Below are 16,213 nucleotides of genomic sequence, written 5' to 3' on the forward strand. Positions count from 1 at the left end.
TTAAATTGGAAATGCCCTAGCCAACTCAGGTTACCCACATTAGGGGCCTCAAAATCTCCTGCAGGTGGGCTGCTAAACTCCCAAAACATAGGTTCAGCACCTTCATTTGGATAGCTCCCTGTGCAGGGAGAATGACCAGCCAGCTAGCATTCAATGTTTCCCATTTGTGAAACAAAGATTCACAGCTCTCAATTCTCAATAGTGACTTCTTCTAGTATATAACAGTTCATTCAGCAGTGCAGGCTGGTACAGAGCTCACAAGTATGCAGTGGTCCCTGCCCCAGTGATCATACAGTATGTAAGTGTAGTGGAAGAAACCAAACTTACCAATGATTCTTCAACATCAACTTCATGTTGGGCGGGTGCCTGATGACCGTCTTCCAAAGCAACTACAGTGGTACCTCAGGTTAAGTACTTAATTTGTTCTGGAGGTTCGTTCTTAACCTGAAACTGTTCTTAACCTGAAGCACCACTTTAGCTTATGGGGCCTCCTGCTGCTGCCATGCTGCCGGAGCACGATTTCTGTTCTCATCCTGAAGCAAAGTTCTTAACCCGAGGTACTAATTCTGGGTTAGCGGAGTGTGTAAACTGAAGCATATGTAACCTGAAGCGTATGTAACCCAAGGTACCACTGTACTCTATTCCGAACTTAAAAATGGAAAGTGCAATGCCGGTGGTCAACAGAAGAGGTTTAAAGACTCTCTCAAGGAAAATCTAAAAAAATGTAGTATAAACACCGACAACGGGGAAACACCAGCTTGTGAGTGCTCCAATTGGAGAACAGCCTTTACCAAAGGTAAAGGGCTTTGAAGATGCTCAAACTCAGGATGAAAGGGAGAAATGTGCTAAGAGGAAGGCACACTTGGCAAGCCCTCACCATGATCAACTCCCACCCGGAAACCTATGTCCCCACTGTGGAAGGAGGTATGGATCCAGAACTGGCCTCCACAGTCACTTACGGACTCATTGTTAAAACCGTGTTCATGGAAGACAATCCTACTCAGCTATGAATGGTCACTGAAGAAGACAGTATGGAACAAGAACAGAAGGGCTGCCTAATTATTATCGGCATGCATGGCACTTTTGTGGGCTAAAGGAAAGCAAGGGAGAGTCAGGTCCCTGACTACCTCCAGGGATTGTACTCTAGACCCATGGTAGGGAACCTTTCTCAACTCAAGGACCACATTGGCTTTGACTCCAGGAAGACTTGCTCCCTGCCTTGCTGACCTGGCCTGGGATGGTGGGACGTGGACTGACTCCAACTACAAAAAATTAAGCTGCTGAGAGGACTCTTGGGCTGGGGTGTTGTTGGGGTTTTTTTTGCTGATATTCTTAATATCATTTTTGTACCCTTATTTTTAGATCTTATTATGATTTATGATGAGGGAATCATTCAGTTTGGTTGTGTGCTTTTTGATGAGTTTTATTTATTGCTTATGACTACTTTTGTTTGTAATTATGTGAGTCTTTTCCTATTGTAAGCCACCTTGTGTATGGCTTGAGCTATGGGAAGGCAGTGTCATTCCCTCGTGGACAAACGTCCAGGTGTATCCTGGCAGTGGATGTGACTGGTAGTGGTTGCAGACTGGGGCTGATGGAGCTTGTGGCCTGCAGACAATCCTGAGGGCTGAAAGAGAGTCCTGGAAGGCTGTCTTTGCCCCCAAGCCTGAGGTTCATCCTGCCCCTGGTCTAGATTATGGTAGTTGGAAAGGAGGAGTATAAGAAGATGCTCAAGATTTGTTGCCATGGATTGGCTGGATTCAGAGGAGCGGTGGGAAGAAGAAGAAGAAGAAGAGTTTTGATTTGATATCCTGCTTTATCACTACCCGAAGGAGTCTCAAAGCGGCTAACATTCTCCTTTCCCTTCCTCCCCCACAACAAACACTCTGTGAGGTGAGTGGGGCTGAGAGACTTCAAAGAAGTGTGACTAGCTCAAGGTCACCCAGCAGCTGCATGTGGAGGAGCGGAGACGCGAACCCGGTTCCCCAGAGGCCCTAGCTGGGAAAACTCCAAGGGAAGAAGGCTCAGATCGAGGAGATTGGTGGTGGGATGATGATGAGTGGTCAGAGGGAGCAGATGGAAAAGACAGGGAAGAGGAGGTGTTGGAAGCTGAAGAGGTAACAGGGTTTAGTAAGAAGGAAGAGGCTGTGGCAGAGGGCAGAAGTGGAGAGTGGAGAGGAGAAAGGCCAAGAGGCAGAGATTAGGCAGGCTGCTGAAGAAACCAGGGGGTCTCCCTCTCCTGCTGTGACTAGCTACCCTCCCGCTGGTTTGCCAGAACCAGAGGAGGTATGAAGAGGGCGCAGCAGAGACAGACAAGGCGTTGGAGCCTCAGATTGTTTGGGAAGGAACTGGGGTGGAGGAGACTTTGGGAGATTCAGTCCTTGCAACTGCAAGACCTACTGGGAAGAGTTGCTGTGCTCACTAAGCTTGAGCTCTTTTGTTTCTTTGAATAAAGGGTTAACTTCATTGACACCTTGTGAGTTATTGCTGACCTGCACCTTGTGAAAGGTTCAGCGTAGAGGGCCATCCATTTGGTCCATTCTCCATCCAAGAGGGGCCACACCAAAAGGCTTTGGGCAGGTCACCAAAAAGAGAGAGCAAAAATATACCTGCATGAGCCACAATGTTGGGGACTTTATCAATGGAGAAGAGACATGATAGCTTACAGGCATTGATTGCGTGTGGACAAATATTATGATATTTTCAAAGCATTTATTAAAAATATAGCAGGTTATAAATATATATGTATTAGAATAATAATTTCATTTATATACTTAATAATAATATGCATATTTTGCTTATTTTTCATTTTTTTGCTTTATTTTGTTTAACTGAGATATTTTCAACTGAAAAATAGAATAAACTGTTGGTGGCTTTATAGATCTACACCAGCCTCTCAAACTTATTTCCCCCTCAGATTCCTATATTTGCTGTATAGAATGAAGTTCTCAGAATAGTTATCAGTATAATCTGATAGTGTGTCCCCCCCCCCTCCTGTTTATTAAAATAACAAGCCAAGAGATCAAGAAAATGTGGACAAGAATTGAAAACAGCACTTCTATGGTCCAAAACAGCAGCTGGCTGCAATACCAATTTATATTATGGCGAGGCAAATGCCCATTGGATTTAAAAAATAAATAAATGTGCATGCTTTCTAAAAAGGAATGGGCCTGAGTTGTGAACAGCCTGAGATCTACAGATAAAGGGCAATGCACAATAATAATAAAGTTTTTAATGTTCGATGTTTTGCTGTGCTTTTAATATTTTGTTGGAAGCTGCCCAGAGTGGCTGGGGCAATCTAGCCAGTTGGGCAGGATATAAATAATGCAACTATTCCCAGAAATGGCGGAAATGACTGGCCGAATCCGAGACCAGGGAGAAGAGTTGGTGGAAGAAGATTGGAGGAAATTTAAAATTTATCTACAGAAACATTGTAAAATTTTTGAATGTTAATGACATTGAAATGAACTGAAGGGGTTATAGCAACAAGGTAAAAAATAAGATTGGATTGATAATAGATAAATTAATTGGATATGAATTTGCTGAATTAATTTTCAAAAGGGATACAAAAAAGGGAGATGTGAGGAAGTCAGGAAAATAAGTGAATCAAAGATGAGGAATTAAAAAGAGGGATTTTTGTGTGTGTTTTTAATGTGCTTTTTTCTTTTCTTTTTTCTTTTTCTTTTTTTCTAAGTTAAACTTCTGTATTTTTTTGTATTTTATAACTTTATATCTTTGTGTATGTGTTTTTTTCCTTTTTCTGTTTGTTGTTATTCTTAAAACTTAATAAAATATCATTTAAAATAATAATAATAATAATAATAATAATAATAATAATAATGCAACTATTATTATTATTATTATTATTACTATTATTATTATTATTATTTGGAAGGAGACTTCGCTTCAGCTAAGCAGTGTGCAGACTTAAAAGGCACTGTTATGACCACAGCCCCTTGAAGTATGCCCAGGAACCAACTGGTAACAGTACATTCTTTGAGGACAGGTGTACTATGGTCCCTATGGCTAGTCCTAGTTAGGATGGGAGTCTAGCTCAGGGGTCAGCAAACTTGTTCAGCAGGGGGCCGGTCCACTGTCCCTCAGACCTTGGGGGGCGGACTATTGGGGGGGGATGAACATTTTCCTATGCCCCCCAAATATCCCAGAGATGCATTTGAAATAAAAGGACACATTCTACTCATGTAAAAACACATTGATTCCCGGACTGTCCGTGGGCAGAGAAGGCGATTGGGCCAGATCCGGCCCCCGGGCCTTAGTTTGCCTACCCATGGTCTAGCTTCGTGTAGTTGCAAGTAACCTTCAAAAAGCAGCTTCCACGTAGAACCAGCCTTGTACGTAGAATCTAATCCCAGCACTGGACGTTCCTAGAAAATACAAGCAGGGTGCTAACATCGCACACTTCATCATCTCCATGCAATGCCTCTCCGGGGGGATAAATTTGCAGAGGAATCTGGGCTCTCCGCAAGATTACAGCTGCTGCTTCCTGAAAAGCAGGCCGGGTTCCACCACAGCGAAGGAAAACGGTTCTGCTGCCAAGTTAGCAAAAAAAGATTCCGAACGACAAGACTTGAGCACCCTGAAAGAAAACAAGGGCTTTGATCTTTGCACCGCAGCTTAATGCAGCGCTGGTAAGAAGATAATGAGGTGATATAATTGCCTGTGTGCTTTTGTGGCATGCAGCACTTCCCCAGTCTTAATGAGGGGTTGAGGCAGTGCGGTTCAGCAGAGCATCAGGCTCAGGTTCGAATCCTACCCAGGTCATGAACATGCAGGGTCATTTCAGGGACAAACTGCAGGTTCTCCGTCTGAGTTCTCCCAAATCTATAAAATGGAAATGGAAATATCACAATCCATTCATCCCCCCCCCCCCCAAGGTTGTCTTAGGTGTATTAAGGAAACATCGTTTATCCTGGGATTCAGGAGGTGGCGGTGCTGTGATCGTTCTCTTTGTACCACAGTTGTAAACATGGGAAAGGACTCAGGAGAGAACTATGCAAACTGATAAAGGGTAGAAGATAAACAGTAAGTTTTATGTTGGAATCATGACTTCACTGTGCTGGGATGTCTCTCCCTCAAGATTTATATTTCTTCCTTTCGTCCCTCCTATTACTTCTGCAAGGACTTTGGGCTACTCCCTTAATCCTTGTTCCCAATTTAGCAAAGTTTAAGTGCTTGTAGATGCAATTGCTCATATCCAGCCCTTGCTACCTTTTCTTTCTTTCTTTTTTTCTTTCTTTCTTTCTTTCCTTTCTTTCTTCCTTCCTTCCTTCTTTCCTTCTCTCTCTCCCTCCCTCCCTCCTTCATTGTTAATTTTAGACTGCAATATCTTTAGGGGCTGATAAACTGCCATGCACAGTGAATGATAGTAAGAAAAACCGAATGAACTAGACATATTTACCCCCGAGAAAACAAATGCTAAAGAAAGACAGGATGGGTATGCAGATTGTTTTCAAACATCTGAAAGATTTTCAGAAAACAGAGTGGAGTCGGGTGGACCTTTGGTTTGGGACATTTCACATAGGGAGAAGAATTAGCTCTCTTGGGAGCAGGTTCAATAGGCAGATGTCAGGATTGTTTTCAATACATGATATCCTGCCCTGGGGCAGCCCTTTGACTAGCTATGACTTTAAATATCCCAAGGCAACCCTGGTCTCCCAGAACCAGAAGAGGCATGAAAAGGGCAGAGCCGAGGTTGGCTTCAGGCATAGTCTCAGATTGCTTGGGGGAAACCCTGGAGAGGAGGGGGCTTAGGCAGCCGTGGGGAGGTTTCAGCAACCTCTTCATAGGGGGCAAGACCTGCCGGAGAAGAGTTGCTGTGATCCTTAGGCCTGACAGATCCTCCTGTGCAGATCCTGATTTTGCGAATGAAGAGTTAACTCTCATTTGCAGGGTGTGATTGACTGCTGGCTCCTGACAGCCTGCCACCGGGTGAAAGAGTCAGTGCGGGCATGCAAAGTGCCCAATGCCCTTTCAAGCAGGGGGTTGTATATGTTCTCCTTTTGCAGGTCCCTCGCATTAGGCCAGCAATATACCTCGTTGGGCTCCCAGCCGATCCTGTGCGGTTCCATTCCTGGCTTAGTGCCCAAGCAGCTCCGGTTCTGCCGCAACTACATCGAGATCATGCCCAGCGTGGCCGAGGGCGTGAAGCTAGGAATCCAGGAATGCCAGCACCAGTTCCGGGGGCGGCGTTGGAACTGCACCACCATCGACGACAGCTTGGCCATTTTCGGGCCTGTTCTCGATAAAGGTACAGCACAAGCCAGGTTGGAGGAGGGGCACCCATAGTTTGCCAGTAGTTGACCACATTTTATTCATTATTATGCATTCCTTCCCCCACTTTTTTTCCTCCTCCCAGGAGCTCAAGGTTCTCCCAGTCCTAATTTATTCCCCTCAACAACCCTGTGAGTTGGCTTAGGCTGAGAGGCATCGACCCATTGAGCCAAAAGGAGAAGGCAGCTTCACAATCATCGTATAGAACATGCCAATAACTGGCACCCAATTTGTGCAAAGCGTGACTTTAAAAGATTTTAAATTTTTTTAATTACAGCTGACTTTTTAAAAAAAATTTAAATGGCAACAGTTTAAGGGCATTAATGTGGAGTGTTGACTTCCAAAATAATGTGTGTGTCACTCTCCTTTAAAAAAAAAAAAAGACGTCTGATTTCAACACCAAATTATATGTTGCTGGAAATATATATATACAGCTTTGTTGCAAACAACAGAGGGAGGCTGCATAGGTTGTCCCAGTATAATCATACAGGGAGGGAGGGAAGGGGAAAAATGAATTTACTGTAAGCTGCTCAATAAGTCAGATCTAAGATCTCACATACAGGTATACTTCACATCCTCTCTGTTTAAGGGCAAGTACAGATTAACAAATTACCGAGCCTGTACACACAGAGAGACACCCCCAACAGCCCACAGGAGAATGATAAAGGCCTTGTGGAACAAAACACACCATCCAGCAATAAGATCTCCTGTGGAAACCCCAATGAATTGAATGGGAAACTGTGAAAGTAACCTACCAGGCCATTGCAAAGTTCTCAGCCATCTCATTGGACAGGTGGCCTTCCTAGTGGATCACGCTCAAGGCCCGCTGGCATTTACCGTACCATTAAATTTGTACATTTTATTTTCCGAGGGAGGGAGACAGGTGACAACTCGCGGTTGTAAAAAAACACCACAATTTTTAATAGATATTTCATTCTCCCGGGGGGCTGTTTATTTAATTCCCGTTTCTCTTATTGCCCCCACCCATCTCATCAAATTTCAGATCAGCAGTTTATCAAGAGGCAACTTGGAATAATGGGCAAAGGGAAGAGAATTTCACTCCACGTCTGAATAATAAAAAATCTGGGGAAGTGGTAAAATCCCCTCTGCCTAGACGTGATTAATGTATCAGTCAGTCGTGATTTATTAGCCAGCCAGCCATAACAACATGATTGATGTAACCCCACGATCGATCAATTTGGAAATAAGGAACCAGGGAAGATATGAATTGCATATGCGTGCAGGCCCAAGCTAACAAGCAGCTTAATTTTAATAAATAAAACCAAGGTGGGGAAGAATCTGAAATATGAGCTGAACTTAGTGCCACGCCTAAAACGGGCCATATTAACTGTACCATGTTTTCACGTTAAAGGAAGACCAAGAAAGTGGAAGAACAATCCCGTTTCCTGGTCTTGGCTTTTAGGCTGTGGAGGGTGGGAAACATGATCAAACGCCCCCCCAGGCAGACATTTTCCTTGACATAGAAAACTAGCTTCTCAGCCAAAAGGATGAAGAACGATAAATCTCCTGAATATCTCACTGCCGAAAGCCGTGGTTCCTAACGTGGAGCACACGCCCCACAGAGGGGCCAATTTGATTTAGGGGGAGCAATTTGAGAATGAGTTAGACCAGGTTGATGGCCTTTTAGGCTTCCTCCATGTGAATAGGAGTTCACTTTTTGAATAATAAGAATTATATGTCACAGGGGAGGGGCATCAGGATTTTAGAGATGCTCTTGGGCTTGCCGATTGGAAGGTCGGCGGTTCGAATCCCCGGTGAACTCCCGTTGCTCAGTCCCTGCTCCTGCCAACCTAGCAGTTCGAAAGCACGTCAAAGTGCAAGTAGATAAAAAGGTACCACTCTGGCGGGAAGGTAAACGGTGTTTCTGTACGCTGCTCTGGTTTCGCCAGACGTGGCTTAGTCATGCCGGCCACATGACCCGGAAAACATCAGCTCCCTTGGCCCATAAAGCGAGATGAGCACCGCAACCCCAGAGTCGTTCGTGACTGGACTTAACTGTCAGGGGTCCTTTACATTTTTTAGGTGTGGCATGGCCAAAAAAAGGTCGGGAACCACTGGCCTAAAGTGAAGTGTGTTGTGTGTGTTTTTTACATGGAGGAGTCTGACAGCTATCACCCACAGCCTGAAGTAGCACAGCTCAGACACAGGTTTTTAACCACCTCAAGGCCTCAAAAATAAATAAAGGTTTCTGACAGCTGAGGGGGGAAATGGTTAAAGGTGGGTCCCCCCAGGACTGAAAAGGCCACCTCCTCAGGGAGCCGTAGCAAATGACTCTCTGTGTAAGAGAAGCTGACTGCATTTCCCTGGAACAAATGTGGCGAACAAAACCCGCATCTCCAGGGCCTCGGCTGAGGAAATCAGAGGCTGCGAAATGGCCCTACAGCATTGTGATAACCCAGCAGTGTTCCTCAGCTGTGACACAGATGACAAATTTGCATTTAAAGAGGGGGACTGGATATAAACGCTGGAGATTTAAAGGCAGCGGCGGGTGGTGGGGAGGGAGAGAAAATGAGCTTATATCCAGGAGAAAAGAGCTAAGCTCCCATCCCCACTGTGCACCGGGGCAGGGGGATATCGTTCCAGACCTTGAACTGTTTCACAACCCCGCGCCATTCACACGCCCTTTCGCCACCCGGAGCCCGGGAGGGGAGGACCGGCGGCACCAGAGGTCTCAATAGAGATTTCCTAGCCTGACTGGTGGGCTCGCGGGGGGATGGCAGGGCAGGGCGGTCGCGGGCTCCGTTGCCAAGGGGTGGCCGCGGGGAATGCCAGCCCCGTGGGTACTGCCGGGCCTGGCAGAAACATTCCACATTATGTGGGTAATACAGTGTGACACTCCACAAACAATGGCAAATTGAGTGTCCCAGCAGGTAACGGGGTCTGGATAGGAGACCGTTACAGTGGAGCTCTGTCAAGAGCCCCTAATCCACCCAGGCTCTGCCCCCCAACCCGGCCCCCTCAGCGCTTCTGGGAACTTTCAATTTTGCCACTGGGAAATCTCTCTCAGGCAACCCCCCATGTCTCATGGGGTGGGGTAGAGAGTTGGGCTTTCTTCCAGACAGCCTTTTCCCGAATCTTCGGAAGCCTCCGTCGGTTTCGAGGTAGCAACTTTCCCCTCAGAGTTTTTATCTTCGCACGCCGTATCTTACTTTATTTTTCAAAGGCAACCTTCCTGAGGGGAGCTACATTGGCTCAAGACGGTTCCAAAATGTCCAAGGCCGGAGGCACTCTTGTTTTCCAGATTTAAAATCGAAGGTGCACTCTTTTTACAGCTGAAAAGTGTTTGTTTTTGGAGTTTTTAATTATACAGTACAGTCATCGCAAAGAAAAGAATAAAGTGTCAAGTCTATGGCATCATTTTACATGGTCTTAAAATGTTGGCAGTCCATATAGGTTTCACCAAGGATGTTCTTTATAATAAACCCATTTGCAATTCTTCGTTCTGAACGAGCTATAACCCAAATTTTGTTGAACCCTGTCTCAAGAGGTAGCTGTACCTGGGATTTCCAGTGATACGCTGTTACTAGCTATGCAGCTACCAACACAAAAGGAATTAAATCTTTATACTGGAGTTTGTGAATGGACAACGACACATTTTCCAAAGAGCCCAACCCCTACATTTCTGCCCCAGTCCCTGTTCTGAGCATAGCTCAGCGATGGATTATTCCTCACTGTTGGACGCAAACTCTCAAAGCAGCTCTCTGCGACATTTCATACAAAACAAAAGATAGCACATAATCTCATCTTTTTAAAAGAAATACTAAAAGGGCAGATAGCAGGAGGCAGAACTTGGAAGAAATCTAATTCTGCTAAAAGACAACAAAGACAGGACTTTTGGTCTGAACTTTCATATGGGAAGGCTTCATATGGGAAGGCGAATGATAAGATCACAGCTTGCAAAATAACCGGGTCTTTTTCTCCCTCTTGTTCGCAGCCACGCGAGAATCTGCCTTTGTCCACGCCATCGCCTCAGCCGGCGTGGCCTTTGCCGTCACTCGCTCCTGCGCTGAAGGCACGTCCACCATCTGCGGTTGCGACTCGCATCACAAGGGGCCACCGGGCGAAGGTTGGAAATGGGGAGGCTGCAGCGAGGACGCCGACTTTGGCGTGCTGGTTTCACGGGAGTTTGCCGACGCCCGGGAAAATCGCCCGGATGCCCGCTCCGCCATGAACAGGCACAACAATGAAGCTGGGAGAACAGTGAGTGTGCCCCTTCACCTCTTTGTCCTTTTCTCGAGACAGCATGGGGGAAAGATGTCCTGCCCCATTTTGCCTAGCTTACTCACAGGAAAGGCCTCTGGTGTAAGAACAGATAAATCCAAAATGTGACTAAACCCAGGCCTAAGGAGGCCATCTTGTCTAACCATGTAGAAAACCCAGAAGCCTACAGGGCTTCATCCTGCTCCTGACCTTTGTCAGAGCAAATTGCTCCCTCAGAATAGCCTGTGGTCCTGCCATCTTTGAGCAGCCTGTCTCCAGCCCTGCGGCTTTCCCCATGGGTTCCAGTCAATGTTTGTTTTTCCTTTTAGTGTTTATATTATTAACTTGTAAGATACGGATTTGGTGGTGTTGTTCTTTGTATGCTGGTTTTTGTGTTTTGTGTATAGTTATTTTTCGATATTTTTCGTGTTGTTGTGTGGAAAATACTAATAAAATCTATTATAAAAAAGAAAAAAAAGATAACCCAGAGCCATCCCTGTTAGATGGCTGTCCAGCCTCAGCTTGAAAACCTCTGGCAATGGAGAGCCCACCACCCTTTATGTAATTGGCCCCAGTGTCCCAAGTGTTGTCACTGCCAAGCAGTTTCTCAAACGTTCAAATCTACTCTCCTGTAACTTCAGCGCACTGGATCTAGTCCCGCCCTCTGGGGCAGCAGGACACAAATGTTTATTCCAAGCACCCAAGCGGTTGCGTTCCGGTCTAGTACTAGAACCCATGGGGAAAGCGGCAAAGATGGGACTACGGCTGGAGACAGGCTACTCAAAGATGGCAGGACCACAAGCAATCCTGACAAAGGTCAGGAACAGAGTGAAGCCCTGTAAGCCTCTGGCTTTTCTGCATGGTTAGAAAAGATGGCCTCCTTAGGTCTGGGTTTAGTCACATTTTGGGTTTCTCTGTTCTTAAACCGGAGGCCTTTCCAGCGAGTAAGCTAGGCAAAACGGGGCAGAAAAGACTACCTCCTCCAGGCTACCTTCAAAAAGTTCTTTGAGAGAACTTCAGAAAAGGCTCGTCCTCTGCCTGAAGGCGGGTATTCCCCTTCATTCCCTAGCCTTCCTTTCTTTAAAAATAATAATAATTTTTATTTGGTTTTACAAATATAGAATTATAACAATACAATATACATATCCATATTTAGAGATTTCTCCAAATCTCTGGACTTCCCACCTTCCCCTCCATGGGCCTATTGTCAACCTTTTCAACTGCATATTATTTCATAATCCACATTATATATATCTCCATCATATTTGCTATAAGTACAATTTCAATCTTGCTAACGTTTTCACTCTGCTTACAGAGTGGTCTCCTAGTTAAATTATATTTTCCCCCCATTCTTTATTGAAGTTTTGGTCTTCTTGGTTCCTGAGCCTTCAGGTCAGTTTTGCCATTTTGGCATAATCCAACAGCTTAGTTTGCCATTCTTGTCTTGTCGGGATTGTGTCTTCTTTCTATCTCTGAACTAGTAACATCCGTGCAGCTGTCGTCGCATACATAAAAAGTATTTTCTGCTCCTTTGGAATATCGGTACCTACCATTCCTAAGAAAAAAGCCTCTGGGTTTCTCCACAAACGTTATTTTAAACATTTCCCCCCCCCCCCAATCCATTATGTATCATTTCCCATAATGCTTTTACAGTGGTACCTCGGGTTAAGTACTTAATTCGTTCCAGAGGTCTGTTCTTAACCTGAAACTGTTCTTAACGTGAAGCACCACTTTACCTAATGGGGCCTCCTGCTGCTGGAGCACGATTTCTGTTCTCATCCTGAAGCAAAGTTCTTAACCCGAGGTAATATTTCTGGGTTAGCGGAGTCTGTAACCTGAAGTGTATGTAACCTGAAGTGTATGTAACCCACTATGTTACCTTACACCTCCACCACATATGGTAAAAGGTGCCTTCTTTTTATTTACATTTCCAGCAGATATTTGCACTTGTTCCATAGCCTTCCTGGTGTGCTCTTGGGAGGTGCAGATGGGCGCTTTGCAGTTTAGACACAATGCTAAGCCAAACCATGGTTTAGCCCCAGGTAGTCTAGCGACTGTGGTACTGGGAGAGGAGTGACTACAATCTGCTCCTCACAAAGCTGCACATCTGCTCATTCGTGCTAAACAATGGTTCGACATAGCATAACCTATGAACTGATCTTATAGTCACCCAATAAAAATTCAGAAATATTACCCAGAACTGAGTTAAGAAAATATGACATCCAAGAGTATGGGAGGAATATACAGAAGAGATGGAGGCCTTGGTCAATAGAGGAGAGATAAAGAAAGCCGCTGAAAGCTGTCTGCATTTACTAGCAAGTAAACATGCTTTGGGGCTGTGGGTGACGCTGTGGGTAAAACCTCAGTGCCTAGGACTTGCTGATCGTATGGTCGGCAGTTCGAATCCCCGCGGCGGGGTGAGCTCCCATCATTCGGTCCCAGTTCTGCCCACCTAGCAGTTTGAAAGCACCCCTAAGTGCAAGTAGATAAATAGGTACCGCTTTATAGCGGGAAGGTAAACGGCGTTTCCATGTGCTGCGCTGGTGCTGGCTCGCCAGAGCAGCTTCATCACGCTGGCCACGTGACCCGGAAGTGTCTCCGGACACTGGCTCCCGGCCTCTTAAGTGAGATGGGCGCACAACCCTAGAGTCGGACACGACTGGCCCGTACAGGCAGGGGTACCTTTAAACGTGCATTGGATTGTGCTGAAATCATGCCAAAATGCAGATATGATTTAGCAAGACAGGAATCATACACAGTGTAACATGGTAGCTAAACGGCTGAGCTGCAAATAATTTGACCTCTGCCATTAGTTTCCCTTAGACAAACTACTCTCATCCTCAGTGCCCATCAGCAATATGGGGGATGATAAAATAAATTTGCCTTTGCAGGGCTGAACAATCTAAAACGCTATTCAAACAGCTTACTATTCTATCATAATTACCACCCAATTTCCTTATTAAATCAAGGCCTTAAGGTTTGAATGACAATTCATGGAGCAACATAGTGGTTGGTAGCATTTTTCCTTAATGAAGAAGTCTAATGAGAGAAATTTGCATAGAAGCATTTGAGTGCAGAGTTCGCTTACAAGAAAAAAATGATACTGCTAAAAAGGAACTATGCAAAGATGTCTCTTCGTCCGTTTTATTTTTCTCAATAGCTTTAGAATCGCTAACCCTGGCGAAATGACATAATATTAACATTGAAGAAGTTGAGGCTGAGACAACTGTACAATTCACCTGTGTGCTGATCATGTGATTATATCGTTGGGAAATCCGAAACAACAACCACCACCAAACACAAAACTCAAAATTTTCACTACTACATCTAGTTAGTGGTATCTTTGGTTATAAAATAAGAATTTAAAGAAAAAGGAAAGAGAGAGAAAGAAAAGAAAATGGAAAAGGATAAAAGACTTCCCGTTCTCTGTCTGTCAGCTCAATATAGTGTTCACTCAATAACATCCAGCTATTTTATTTTCTATAAGCCAATATTTTTTCAGTCTTCAAATCCATATATTACAAGTCCATTTTCCCTTTCCTGCAAAAAGTCCATAAGAAGTTTCCAATCCTTAATCAATGCCAACGATTTTCTCTAATTAAACACGTCAACTTTGCCATCTCAGTCCAATCATTTTATCAACCATTCCTCCATAGCAGGACTGTATCCTTCCATCCTTGTGCATGTAACAATCTAGCCCCTGTAATCTTATATATACTGTACAGTGGAACCTCGGTTCTTGAACGTAATCCATTGCAGAAGACCGTTCGAGTTCTGAAACGTTTGAAAACCGAGGCGCAAAGGGCTGCCTGCAAATTCAACTGAGAAAATTGAAAAACACGCAGCGGAAGGCATTCAATTTCCGAGTCGTGTTCGGAAACGGAAGCATTTACTTCTGGGGTTTTGGTGTTCGGGTTCCAAAACGTTTGTCAAAGGAGACGTTCGAGAACTGAGGTGCCACTGTACAGTGGTACCTCAGGTTACAGATGCTTCAGGTTACATACACTTCAGGTTACAGACTCCGCTAACCCAGAAATAGTACCTCGGGTTAAGAACTTTGCTTCAGGATGAGAACAGAAATCGGGCTCCGGCGGCATGGCAGCAGCAGGAGGCCCCATTAGCTAAAGTGGTACCTCAGGTTAAGAACAGTTTCAGGTTGAGAACGGACCTCCGGAACGAATTTAGTACTTAACCCGAGGTACCACTGTACAGTGGTACCTCTAGTTGCAGACATGATCCGTTCTGGGGTGCCGTTTGCACCCCAAAAAGTACACAACTAGAGCGGCGCTTCTGCGCAAGCACGGAGCGTGATAGAGTGCTTCTGTGCATGTACAAAGCATGCAGAATGCTTCTGCGCGCGCATGGGTGGCGAAACCCAGAAGTATACACTTCTGAGTTTGCCACGTTCACAAGCCGAAAAGACGTAACAAGGACCTAACGCAACACGAGGTATGACTGTATTAGAATAATCTTGCCTGGTCCATGGCCTTAGCCCCAATAGAGACTAGATGGAAGATGCCCTGTGGGGGCTTCTCTGGACTTGACTGGCATGTTTTCGTTTCACTTTGGTTTAGACGATCTTGGACCACATGCACCTGAAATGTAAGTGCCACGGGCTGTCGGGCAGCTGCGAGGTCAAAACATGCTGGTGGGCCCAGCCGGATTTCCGCGCCATTGGGGACTACTTGAAGGACAAATACGACAGCGCTTCGGAGATGGTGGTGGAGAAACACCGGGAGTCTCGCGGGTGGGTGGAGACGCTGCGTGCGAAATACGCCCTCTTCAAGCCGCCGACGGAGCGCGACTTGGTCTACTATGAGAACTCGCCCAACTTCTGCGAGCCCAACCCCGAGACCGGCTCGTTTGGCACCCGAGACAGGATGTGCAACGTGACCTCGCACGGGATCGATGGGTGCGACTTGCTCTGCTGCGGCCGTGGCCACAACACCCGGACGGAGAAGAGGAAGGAGAAGTGCCATTGCATCTTCCACTGGTGCTGCTATGTCAGCTGCCAGGAATGCATCCGAGTTTATGATGTCCACACGTGCAAATAAAAAGGTAGGCGGTGGGAGGATGGATGGCGGCTAAAAGGTTGAATCCTGGCAAGACAGAAGTACTGTATTGGGGGGACAGGGGCAGGCGGGTGTGGGGGACTCCCTGGGCCTGAATGGGGTAACTGTGCCCCTGAAGGACAAGGTGGGCAGCCTGGGAGTCATTTTGGACTCACAGCTATCCATGGAGGCGCAGGTCAATTCTGTGTCCAGGGCGGCTGTCTACCAGCTCCATCTGCTCCACAGGCTGAGACCCTACCTGCCTGCGCACTGTATCGCCAGAGTGGTGCGTGCTCTGATTACCTCCCGCTTGGACTACTGCAATGCGCTCTGCATGGGGCTACCTTTGACCTGGAAACTACAATTAATCCAGAATGTGGCAGCAAGACTGGTGCCTGGGAGCATCTGCCCAGGACATATAATATTAAAAACAATACAGCGCCAGACATTAAAAACTTCCCTAAACACAGCCACCTTCAGTTATCTTTTAAAAGTAAAATAGTTTTTTATTGCCTTGACATCTGGTGGGAGGGCATTCCACAGGGAAGGCGCCATTACTGAGAAGGCCCTCTGCCTGGTTCCCTGTAACATCACTTCTCGCAGTGAGGGAATTGCCAGAAGGCCCTTGGCGCTGGACCTCAGGGTCCAGG

At 45.8% G+C, this 16,213-nt stretch overlaps 1 protein-coding gene across 1 annotated transcript in view; it reads left to right on the top strand.

The window, feature by feature from the left end:
• Window positions 1-16,213, top strand: part of WNT3 (Wnt family member 3) — a 46,405-nt gene that overhangs the window by 26,957 nt on the left and 3,235 nt on the right. Inside the window, exons 2-4 of the mRNA XM_083709773.1 lie at window positions 6,027-6,268; window positions 10,247-10,512; window positions 15,087-15,570. Coding sequence (XP_083565899.1) covers window positions 6,027-6,268; window positions 10,247-10,512; window positions 15,087-15,566 — 988 coding nt within the window. The 3' untranslated portion in view covers window positions 15,567-15,570. The remainder of the gene's footprint in view (window positions 1-6,026; window positions 6,269-10,246; window positions 10,513-15,086; window positions 15,571-16,213) is intronic.

This window comes from Podarcis gaigeae (genome assembly GCF_964106915.1).
Source record: "Podarcis gaigeae genome assembly, chromosome: 13".
NCBI classification, from domain to species: domain Eukaryota; kingdom Metazoa; phylum Chordata; class Lepidosauria; order Squamata; family Lacertidae; genus Podarcis; species Podarcis gaigeae.